Here is a 12,805-nt window from a genome sequence, read left to right on the forward strand (position 1 = left end):
ATAAAGCATTTCAAAGAAGGACTAACGAAAATAGGTAAAACACATTAAAAGGGACAGAGCTGTTCACAGAGAATGTTATACAAATGTATTCCTCATTTGCTTTTAAGACTACTGAAATGAGATGGAGACTAATAGCAATTGAAGACCAGTTTGAAAAATACTGTGTGTATGAGTCTTTTTCCCAGGCCTTAAATTAAATATAACATGGATATACCATTGTCTCTATAGAAAAGATAGTTATTTTAGTTTCATGACAAAAATGAAAATAAAATTACACCTCAAAGCACTCTTGAGGAGAAGAAAAGTCACAAATGATAAGAGTCACTTAAAATACCTGTCCCTATAATTAAAGAACATTTAGAAATTAGTATCTGTCATAATTGTAATTGATAACCAAACATGATTTAATAAGAAATCATAGATCTTTTGTGCAGTTGACATACCTAATATTTTTTAATGAGCTAACATGAGCTTAAGACAGGCATAATTTATACAAAGGCTGAAATAATTCCTCTAAGTAAATACTCAACAACATTTTTTTTGAAAACGTCATCTCAAGAATAATAAATACAAGTACATGAAGAGCATATTCTCTTTGGTTTTTAACTTAGAAACTATTGCTACTATTTATTATACTGTATTATAATAACATATAATCAAGTACCTTCAGGTTATATAATTATTGAGTCAAATTTCCCTCTTTCAACAGGATTAATATGTTGGCACAAAGAAAGCTCTTCATATATAAATGTAACTAGCAAAAAGTAAGCTCTAGGGGGGTGGGTGTAGGTATAACTAAGCCTATCTCTTAATTTCATAATGACAATATTTATTATTTTATACACAGATAAATAAGTGAGCCAAAATTCTTCAGTGTAATCTAAACTTAATCTTTGATGATAGATATTTATAAAAATTACTTAGAAATCCTTTCCTAGGAATCTAACTTTTGCAATAGGCAGCTAAAATACTTTTTAAAATATTTTAGTTTTTTAAATAGCCACAAGATGTCAGCATTTCCTAAGAAATAAGCTTCATATCCTGCAGTACCTTGTGAGATGATCATTTATTTTTATAACATACTATTTATATTACCCTTATAAATCAAATTTGAATCACCACATTAAATTCAGTGAAGTCACCAAATTTGGGGAAATTCAACAACAAATTACAGAAGACTATTATGATCACAAACCTAACAATTCAGAGTTTCATATATAATTTCATTTAATCTTCAAAATAATATGGAAACAAAATCTTTACTAATTAATTCTATTTCTGACAAAACAAACTATTAAGTTGATTATTAATCTGAACATTCTAAAAATAAAAGCAAATACATGAGGTTTGGGTGTGCAAACTATAATGAAACAAGTGTGGAATTTGTATTAATCTATTACATATATGAATCAATGTTTCAAAAGCCATCACACCACATGTGCTTACCTTGCCAACTATCATTGCAGACACATAATTTTTCTCCCGTTAGGTCACAGTAACCATGATCTGGACTGCCGCAATTGGCTTTACAGTAAGGAATATCACAAGCTTCACCCTTCCAGTATTTATCACATTCACAGTATACTTGACTTGGAACAGAGATACTAGTTGTACACTTCCCATGACCAGAGCAATTGTTAGGACAAGAATTGATTCTGTAAAATATAATTCATATATTCATATATATTCAAATTCAAGGTAATTGAAAAAGAATTTTAGTTGATATAAACTTTATAAATTTTTTAACTGTGTCTTATGTGCTTATAAATGTAACACAATTTCACAATGCAGTTTTAATTCTTTACTCTGTACCCTCTTACTCTTATGAAATTGTTGGTATTTATTTGCAATTGGTCTTAGTTTATTCAACAGATTTACTTTGATACCAAGACTCCAAATGTCAAAGGACTACATACTCGACATCTGCAAGATCTGTATAGTTTCAAGCAAAATGTTTTGTAAAGACTTAAGTACTCAAACGTTTTGAATGTATATTTTACAGAAAAAAGTTAAATTCATGAATATTCAAAACTATATGAGAAGTCAAGATATAACTTGGCTGTATAATATTTAAAGAGCATGCTATCACCTGCACACTCTTATGGAAGGGATGTTTATCATATTTAGTTTTAAGACTCTTTAACTGATTATATTCTACTATATATTTGTTCTCCCTTGCATACATACTCAGATACATTATAGGATAAATAAATTCTATAAAAAATTGCTGATTCAAGGATATTCAGAATATTTCTGCTGAAAAATTCTCAGGTTATCAATTTCTACATTCTGAAGAAAAGAAAAATAATATATAGACTTCCTCCTAGCCATTTCTGTGGAAGCATCTGAAAGCCTCTCTGCTTTACTTCGCCCTCAGACTTCTAGATATAAAAATGTATATAAAGTGTTGGACATATAATAGATTCTCAATGAATATTACTTTTCTCAATGAATATTACATTTATTTTAGAGGAGACAGTGGTATAGCCACTTATCTCTTTAGCCACAATTTCATCATGTGTATATGGTAACTATGCCCACTTGACAGAATGAAGGGAATTAAATGATATATGTATAGCATTCAGCATTCAGTACAGTCTCTGCAGGAGAGGGACTACAGAAACTTAGCTCCCATAATCCTTTTTAAATTACAAGTGATATGCCTTAGAGCACTGAAGGGCAGTTCACAACTCCCTGTAGTCTCACACATCTATTGCTACCAGTAAAGTTACACTAGTACTTGTTTACTTAATCACTTGCCAACAAACAATTGTAAATTTCATAATTAATTTTTGACCAAACTTACAGGCTTAGATCACATTTTGTGGCATATTAGTTAGATTTTGTGCCACTTAAGAAGGGATCCCATATACTAATTTGAAATTTAACACAGTAGCCTGCTTCTGGTATATAAGACATTAATAAAAATAAACAAAAAACTATTTTACATTAAATTATAAGAATCATTAAAAGATGGAATTTTTTAAAAATACTTACGAATAGAAAATGTTGAAACCAGTTAGATTATATGCAGCATCGCTAAAAAAATGTAACAGTGCATAGCCAGATGTAGTAACAACTTCAGGCACAGTTTCATTGCCCCTTATTTCAGGGACTATCAAACCACTAAAAGAGAACAAAATTGAATATTGTATGTATAGAAACATATAAGACTGTTAAGCACATAAAATTTACTCAGATATATTCTTTTTTTCACTCTTGTTGCCCAGGCTAGAGTACAATGGCACTATCTCGGCTCACTGCAACCTCCACCTCCTGGGGTTCAAGCAGTTCTCCTGCCTCAGCTTCCCAAGTAGCTGGGATTACAGGCATGCGCCACCACACCCAGCTAGGATCAGTAATGCTTGTACATGAGAATGGGCAACTAAAAGGAGAATAAATCTAAAAGAAGTTCCTATTTCTCACTAAATTAGTTCTACTACTGCTGCCAATGCACTAAAATCTACTCTCATGCCACTGTACACATTTTTTTTCGTATCACTATTTGTAAGGCAATGTCTCATTTCTCCTTTTTGTCCTGCTATCTATCCTGTCATAATACTACAAGGTAGTCTTTCACTTAATTCACATAAAACTTCACTTAAAGTCACCTTGCTACTGTAATAAGTGACCCCATACCTTTACTTATTCTGATTGGTTTCAAAATCTGATGAAGCTGTCAGACACTTTACATCAGCTAAGCAATTACAATCACATTCTAGTTATAGTGGTACATTTTCAATACATTCATCTAGGTGATTTAAAATATTTACTTTAAAAATTTTTAAAATATATACTTTTATGTTTTTTAAATTTTATCTATGCAAATTGCATTAATATATAACTATTCCAAAACAGAATATTGCTCACATAAGCCCATATGCACACAAACAAAAACTTGGGGTAGGGGAGATATAAATGTACAAACTAAAGAATACTAAAGTAGTAACTTCTTCTGTTTAAGGCTACTTGTTCATGCAGAAAATTACCCATATTCATTTAGTTAGGCATTCTAACCTCTCTAAATCTATGAAAACATGCAATAGGTGAAAGAAAAGAAGCTGCTAACAAACAAATTATGTAACTCAACATAGTCAATTCCTTTAGACAGAGTTAAAATTGTTTAGGTACCACTAAGAACTGAATTTCCTCATTCAAATCATATTTAACACACAAACAAAATATTATAGTCAAATAATTTATTTGGAATATACATTCTCAAATGCAAACAAGTTAAAAAATAATAAACTTAATTTAATGCTTTAGTAATTACTACATCTACTAGGTTATGTTTGTGAAGCAACAAATGATTTTAAAATGAGACTCTCAAAAGAATACAAATTCTATGATACCAGTCTTAGTTATACATACATATTGGTCAGTGTAATAAAATTAGATAAAAGTGAGTATTACTAAAAATAATAGATCTTTATAATAGATATAGCTAGTCTCTGAGAGCTCTCTGAAAGAGATAAAAAGAATAGTTTTGTTTGCTTTTTAGTCTGTAAGCATTTTAAAAACAACAAATGAAAGACAGCTTCCACTTATTGTATAATACACCAGGAAATCTGGACCAACCAAAGTCTAGAAAAATGACAAATTTATTTAAAAACAATAAAATCAGCTTGAAGGTCTGCCCAGGCATTGAGGCCATGTGCCCTATTGGTACTTGCTGAATTCAAGACTGGAGGTAAGATTTGAAGGGCTACAAAAAGATGGGTGGTAATTTCAAGGATTTTACAGAGTGAAGGAAACAAAAAGTGAAACCCAGGGCCCTCATGTTGAACTGGGACTCCAGTGACTGGAAGTAAAATCAAACTACCTAAAGTCAGACCCTCCAAAGGACTGCACTGTAGCTGAGCTATGAATCATCTCAATATCTGAGTTAGGACTGAGTTGAATGTGGATTGCTAGCATCCCCAGGTAGTCTCTACAACAATATCATCTTTCTAGGCCTTAAATTATTACGATACATGATTTTCAAAACACAACATTCAACACATAATTATCTAGCACACACTAAAAAACAAAACAAAAAAAAATTCTCCATTCCAATCCATTCTCCACATTCTAAAAAGTCTTGCCTATAGAATAAAAGTCCAAATTCTTTAGTGAGTTGTATAAGAAAGCAATATTACAGTGATTAAGGGATTAGGATCTATAATTATACAATCTAGATTCATATTCTTACTTATCAGCTACACGAACTTGGGCCACTCACAGAAAGTCTCTGTATCTCAATTCTCCATTTGTAAAATTGCAATATCAATACTTACCTAAATGTTATTTTAATGATTAAATAAATTAATGCTTATAAAGAACTCATGCACATTGTCCGGCACAAAATGAGCACTAAGTAAATGTCACTGATTGCTGTTTTCGGGTAATGTAACTCCTATGTGACTTTGTATTTCCTACAATCAAGTTACTCAAAACTTTTTACTATTATCCTAAAATATAATGCTCTTTAATGTGTCTATACCTTTGTATATATGTTTTTCTCTCTCTAGAATGTCCTGTCTGGCCCCCATATTTCATTCTTCTACTCATGATGAAAGTCAACAGGAAGGATTAATTCTTTATCTTGAAATTATATAGTACTCTTTCATAACCTGATTATAACACTAACTAAGCTGTGAGAAAAATATGTTTACATACCCCCATTAATGCATGACTACTGCACACTAAAGAATTTGGCTTTTGTCCCCAGTTCTTGGGATATAACCTCTAAATCCTTGAAATTTCCTGAGTGATAGCAGTGTCTTTTTATTCATGGTGGGCCCTGACAATGTATGCCAATGAAGTGACTCACGGTGAGCCCTTAATTAATTTAAGCTAAAGAGATAATTCAGAATAGGGGGTGGCCACTCCGGAAACACTAACCAAGTGATTAAAGTGTTGGGGCCAGTGTATGGTATCAGCTTAAGTTCCCAAGAGAGAAGGTGATAGGAGGGGCTGGAGATTTGAGTTCAGCCTCATGGCCAATGATTCAATCATTCATGGCTACATAATGAAACTTCAATAAAACTCTGGACACCTGAAGCTCAGATAAGCTTCCTTGTGGTGCTACATGTTGATGTGCTGGGTAGGTAACACATTCTGAGGACCCAGAAGCTTTGCATTTATGATCCTCCCAGATCTCACTCTATACATCTCTTTATTTGGCTGGCTCTGATTTCTATCCCCTATGATTAAACTATAGTCATAAGTGTAGAACTTTCCTTAGTTCTATGATAATTCTAGTGAATTATCAAACTTTTAGGAGAGAATAGGAACTCCTAAATTTGTAGCCAGATGATCAGAGTAGGTGGGGACCACCAAGCTTGCAGCTAGTGTCGAAAATGACAGCAGTCTTATAGAGCAGCGGTCCCCAACCTTTTTGGAACCAGTTACCAGTTTCATGGAAGACATTTTTCCACAGACCAGAGGGAGGATGATTTGGGGATGATTCAAGAATATTACATTTATTGTGTACTTTATTTCTATTATTATTACAATGTAATATGTAATGAAATAATTATGCAACCCACCATAATGTAGAATCAGTGGGAACCCAGAGCTTGATTTCCTGCAATTATATGGTCCCATCTGGGGGTGATGGGAGACAGTGACAGATCATCAGGCATTAGATTCTCATAAGGAGAGAGCAACCCAGAACCCTCACATGTGCAGTTCACTATAGGGTTCACACTCCTATGAGAATCTAATATTGCCACTGATCTGACAGGAGGTGGAGTTCAGGCAGTAATGCAAGCAATGGGGATCAGCTGTAAATAAAGATGAAGATTTGCTCGCCAGACCACCACTCACTTCTTACTGTGTGGTCCTGTTCCTAACAGGGCACAAACTGGTACAGGGGTCGGGGGTGGAGAGAAGACCCCTGTTGTAGAGGACTGTGCACTTAACCTAGGAAATCTGATCTGGCCCAACTAGAGGCAGTATCTAAAGTCACTGCAATAGCCTATGCCTTATTCCTTACTATGTCCTCCAAGCTTGTGACAGTCTCTGGAATTAAGTGTTGAGTAACAAATATTTATATAATTGAAATAATTCAAACATTAGACTCTGAATCCTTAGCAAGATGAAATACAAACAGCATATACTTTTAAATCAGGAGACTGAGATTCAAGTCCTAATCCTAGTTCTACCATGTATTAGAAGCAAATAGCTTTTCTGAATGTCAATTTTCTCAACTGTAAAATGGGGATAATAGTACTTAATACTTCCCCAACAAGATCTTTGTGAGGATTAGATGACATTTAAACTGCCCAGCATAGTGCTTAACATCAAGTGGATATTCAATATCAATAAACATGAGTTTTCCATTTCCCTTAGGAGGGCTAACAAGAACACTTGTTAATGAGAAATCACTAATTCCATCTTCACAGCCATATACTAAATCCCACCTGCTAATTATCTGCCTTCAGTAACAGGAAAGTGTTGGTAAGAATGCTAATAGATGAGTATTAATTAATACAAAGTAATTAGAATTACTAGATAAACAAATGAACAGGCACACATCTTAATGATGGTCAGTCAACAGTATCATAAAAATAAAGATAGCAAAGTTATGTTTAAATTGCTAAAAATAAATGTATGAACTGAGGATCAAATTGAATTGTTACAATAAATTATCTTACAACATAATTATTTGCAAGTCTCTATTTTCTCTCTATTGTCCTTAGACGAAGGGCTAGTTGTGACTATCCTTTTTCTAATGTTCAAACAACTTAAAACATAATCAATAGCAATATCACAGAATAAGTATCCAAGTTCCTAAGGAAATACAAGTCCTCACATTTTTGTCCAAAATAATAATTCACATTCCTGATAAAATAGAACAAAATAAAACAATATTTTCCACATTAATAGTAAAAAGAAAATTTTGAAATAAAAAACTTTAAAGGGACCAATAAGCTTTTATCCTTACTTAAATTTTCAACAATGACAGAACATATAAGAGCTATTGTGTAAATAGCAAAAGTAAATAATATAATGAGTAACTTATCAACAATCATGTTAAATTATATATAAAATCTATACTATATATTCATAATTTTTTGTGTCTACTAGATTTTCTCCTATTCATGAAAACTTTTATAATAATCTAAACATACATACATAAGATTTTTAAATTGATACAATGCTATAATTTTAAAATTAATAGTATACCTTACTGCTAACAATAAAATATTTTGAAGCAAACAAAATTCTCACATTTTGAGAATTGGTAGAAACTCCATCTTTATTAACCACTGCACAAAGCATAACTTAACCCTTTTATGCAGAATTTAAAATTTTATCATTTCACTGAAATAAAAAGACAACTATTAAAGAAAAACTTGTCTATTTATTTGCTTGTCACCTAGAACTCACTCTAATATATCCAAATAGATAGTTCTGAAAACATATTCAAACCTCGTTAAAAAAATAAACTAAATACAATGAGAATAAAAAATAGTTAGAAAGAAAGCTATATTTCCAATATAGTACTTACTTATTTCTTATATCAATATTTACATAATTATAACCTAAATTGGCAGTTACAGTATATAATAAAGTATCATCATCTGTGAAATTTAACTATCAATATCTTTACAAAATTTATTTTGCAGTACATATCAATATACATTTAAGTTAAGCAATTACACATAGTTACTTTTCTGTAACTAATTAAACATAATTACTCACCTAAGTACAGCTATTAAAGGTGCATATATTGAATCTCCATCATAAACATACATATGATCCCAGCTACATTCTGTAGCAAAATGATTGAATCTTAATCTTAACACTGCATTTGGACTGAAAAAAATAAAATTTTTTTGATTAACAATATACAAAGCACAGAGTGAATAAATACATAATATTTATCATATAATCTACAAAGCACAGAGTGTTGAAATTTTAGATATGGTATATTATTAGAAATCTGTTCATATATAACTTTGCTATAAATCCTTATAACACCAGGGCAAAAGATTGAAAACCCATCATATCTAATTTGTAAAAATAAAATGTAACTTTCAAAATCTATTAACAGGACATATGTATGATCATTATTTTCTAAAAATGTAGTCAATAAAAAATGTTCAGCCACGTGCGGTGGCTCACGTCTGTAATCCTAGCACTTTTGGAGGCTGCGACAGGCAGATCACGAGGTCAAGAGATCAAGACTACCCTGGCCAACATGGTGAAACTCCGTGTCTACTAAAAATACAAAAATTAGCCGGGCATGGCGGCACGCGCCTATAGTCCCAGCTACTCGGGAGGCTGAAGCAGAAGAATTGCTTGAACCCAGGAGGCAGAGGCTGCAGTGAGCCAAGATAAAGCCACTGCACTCCAGGCTTGGGCAACAAAGCGAGACTGTCTCAAAAAAAAAAAAAGAAAAGTTACACGTCTTGATTTAAGGTAGAGGTTACACAGATTGTATACATCACTGAAATCTTATGGAACTGTACACTTAAAATGGGTGCATTTTGTTGTATGCAAATGGTACTTAAATAAAGTTGATTTTAAAAAATCAACACTCAAGAAGCCACTATTCTTATTTCTACAGAACCCTTAAGTGGAGGCACTAAAAAATTATTTAAATTTTAATCAAAATTCTCAATGTGATATAATGTTAACAAATAAACAAAATGAGACTACAGGTGCACAGCAGAGAAAAAATGCCTTTTAAGTTAAAAAAATTAATTAAAAAATTTTCCAAATATACTCTTCAGAAATTATAAAATGTTTCAAAAATAATTCACATCAATTCTTTTATGCTCCACTCACAATACATTTAAATAGATAAATTCTGTTTCAAGCCCTAATTAGTGAAAATACCTCTAAATGAATAATTCACTCTCTCTTCTACAAAATGTTCTTTTAAAAATACCCTTCAAACTAAAATGCTAAATAATATGGATAGCATAACTCGGCATGAAATAATTTTATACTTTCTATGATGTCTATAAATTTCATAACAAGATGTTCAAAATAAACCAGAAAAATGCCTACTCAATTTGATACCACAGTAACATAACTCAAAAACAAAATATATATAAACTAGTGTCACAAGTGAAGATGTAGTGTAATTTATATTAAATGTGATGTCTAGAAGTTGTAAATGTTATCAAATAATAAACAAACTAAATGATAAAGTCATTATACTTTAATGCTTTAATATTAATATGGTCACATTTAAGAATAAAATAATTTGACCCAGACTGTATACTTACTAGCCTTCAATGAGCCATGTACATTTAGTTTTATATTTATAGTTAATTGGACCATCTGTTAAATATCCAGAAGGCTCTGTTAACCTGGAAGATAAAACAAAATAATGAAAATAATTACCTTAAAATAACTTTAAGACATACAGCAGGATAACAAAATTTAAAAGTCATTAAGCCAATAGAATGGGACACAGCACTTTCCAAAAAGGAGGATTTATTTACAACTTAGGAAAATTTCAAATAGCTGTATTTTTCTCTACATCTCAAAAGATACTTATTTTGGATTTCTTTAAACCTTAATATATCATGACCATTTCAATTTACATGGGAAAAAAGACACTGAAAGATTGAACATGATATTGAAGGATTCAATGTCGATGCAAAATAGAGTAAGTTAAACTTCATCTGCACAAAAATTAGGTGGAGGTAGAAGAAGGAAGATCAAATACAAATCTATGAAATAGAGAAACAGTATATGTATGTCCCACTTTGGAGAGTTACCACATAAGCTATATTTGTTCTTCATGCACCGGTATTGCTAAAATAGGTGTCACCAGACTTTATAGAGTTCTGCTATAAATATATTTTTTATTAACATTTTCTCCTGTCTACTCTACATCTAGTCTAAGGACTCAATCAATTTTTAAAACAGGACAAATAAAAAGGTATTATATCTCCTATTTTATGCATAAAAACAAAAAAGATACTTAGAAAAACTTTAGATTTTCAGAATTTAAAAATATTTAAAACAAAAACCTCAATTCTTTCTTTTTTTTTTTTTTTTTTGAGACAGAATCTCTCTGCCACCAGGCTGGAGTGCAGTGGTGTGATCTCGGCTTACTGCAACCTCTGCCTCCCGGGTTCAAGCGATTCTCCTGCCTCAGCCTCCCAAGTAGCTGGGACTACAGGTGCCTGCCACCACGTCTGGCTAATTTTTTTTATTTTAGTAGAGACGGGGTTTCGGCATGTTGGCCAGGATGGTCTCGATCTCCTGACCTCGTGATCCGCCTGCCTCGGCATCTCAAAGTGCTGAGATTACAGGTGTGAGCCACCGTGCACGGCCCAAAAACCTCAATTCTACTTAATTTTGGTTCTCTTACCTCCAGCCCAATTATTTTATCAAGAGACCATATTCTAAATAATTAAAATGTCTTCCCACTTAACATTTATATACTATATTTATATATGCATATACACACACACATCACAGCTAATCAGTTTTTACATATTCACATAAACACACACACATACACACATATATATTAGGGCCATTATCTCCTTTTAGATGAAATTAAATTTGCCTTATAGTATAGAGCCTTAAATACATTAGGGAGAAGAAACATAATTTACCTAAATCAGGGTTGACAAAAAATGTCAGTCAATGTTAATGTCATTTGCAAGTCTTTCACAATCCCTGCAAATTAATTTAGTAATAAAGTGGCTAATTCATGCTTGGAAAATCCTTGAAGAACAACAAACAAATTCCCATATTCTCAAAATAATTTGAGCATTTTCTACATGTTAGTAACCACTATAAACACACAACGTGCTGCCTCATTTAAAAATCTCAAAAACCCCATGAGATAGTAATTAATATTACAGATAAGAAATCTGAAGCACATTTTAAGTAACAGGTTAAATAATTTGCCTTGATTTTTCACTTTCAATAATAATATCAAATGCAGTAATTCAGAAAAACTCTCTACTGAAGACAACTTAAAAAGCTAAAGAACAATTTTAAAATCTTATAAGTAACATGACAAAATGTACCATGCCAAGATCCAGAAGCTGCAAATTGCTTAAGAGGAGGCAAGCATTCAGAGATGGTTTTGTTCTGAGACATTTGCTTACTTAGAAGAGATTGCCAGAGGCTAAGAGTGCATTTGGTAGCCTCAAGGAGAGAGGAGGACAAAAGTTGGAAGCAATAACCCACAAAACATACGGGCTCAAAGAAACAACAGGGCACTCTGACTTGGAACATGACTTGCTATTAACATAATGGTGTACAAGAAGTGAACCAGTCTTTACCTGGAATGTAGGTTAGCTATGAGTCATCTGAGCAGCAGAAAACTCCGTGTCTTAAAATTAGCTTATGGTGCTATTAGAATTGCCAATAGGCCAAGTCTCCTAACAGAAGATACATGATACTCTCTAAAGAAAGAAAACATTACCCTGGGCCTCAAATTACTTCTATCAATAATTTTCAAATAAAATGTCTAACATAATAAAAGATAATTAAGCATATGAAACTACTATAAGAAAACATTGGGAAAACTCTCCAGAATATTGGACTGGGCAAAGATTTCTTGAGTAAAAACCCACAAGCAAAGACACCCAAAGCAAAAATGGACAAATGGGCTCACACCAAGCTAAAAAGCTTCTGCACAGCAAAGAAAACAACAACGTGAAGAGATAACCGACAGAATGGGAGCAAATATTTGTACACTATCCATCTGACAAAGGATTAATAACCAAAATATATAGGGAGCTCAAACAGCTCTACAGGGAAAAAAAAACAACAATCCAATTTTAAAAGTGGGCTAAAGATTTCAGTAAGACACTTGACTCTAAAGAAGACATAC

The 12,805-nt window shown here is 32.2% G+C and overlaps 1 protein-coding gene across 3 annotated transcripts in view; it reads right to left on the bottom strand.

Moving 5' to 3' along the window:
- ATRNL1 (attractin like 1) overlaps window positions 1–12,805 on the bottom strand; it is an 811,501-nt gene that overhangs the window by 767,934 nt on the left and 30,762 nt on the right. For all 3 annotated transcript variants that reach the window (XM_064373808.1, XM_021676929.2, XM_064373807.1), the window contains exons 2-5: window positions 10,227–10,310; window positions 8,692–8,805; window positions 2,998–3,126; window positions 1,447–1,655 (exon numbers count right to left, since the gene is read on the bottom strand). In XM_064373808.1, coding sequence (XP_064229878.1) covers window positions 1,447–1,655; window positions 2,998–3,126; window positions 8,692–8,805; window positions 10,227–10,310 — 536 coding nt within the window. The remainder of the gene's footprint in view (window positions 1–1,446; window positions 1,656–2,997; window positions 3,127–8,691; window positions 8,806–10,226; window positions 10,311–12,805) is intronic.

This window comes from Aotus nancymaae, unplaced genomic scaffold (genome assembly GCF_030222135.1).
Source record: "Aotus nancymaae isolate 86718 unplaced genomic scaffold, 86718_ANA_hifiasm-v0.15.2.pri h1tg000010l, whole genome shotgun sequence".
Classification (NCBI taxonomy): domain Eukaryota; kingdom Metazoa; phylum Chordata; class Mammalia; order Primates; family Aotidae; genus Aotus; species Aotus nancymaae.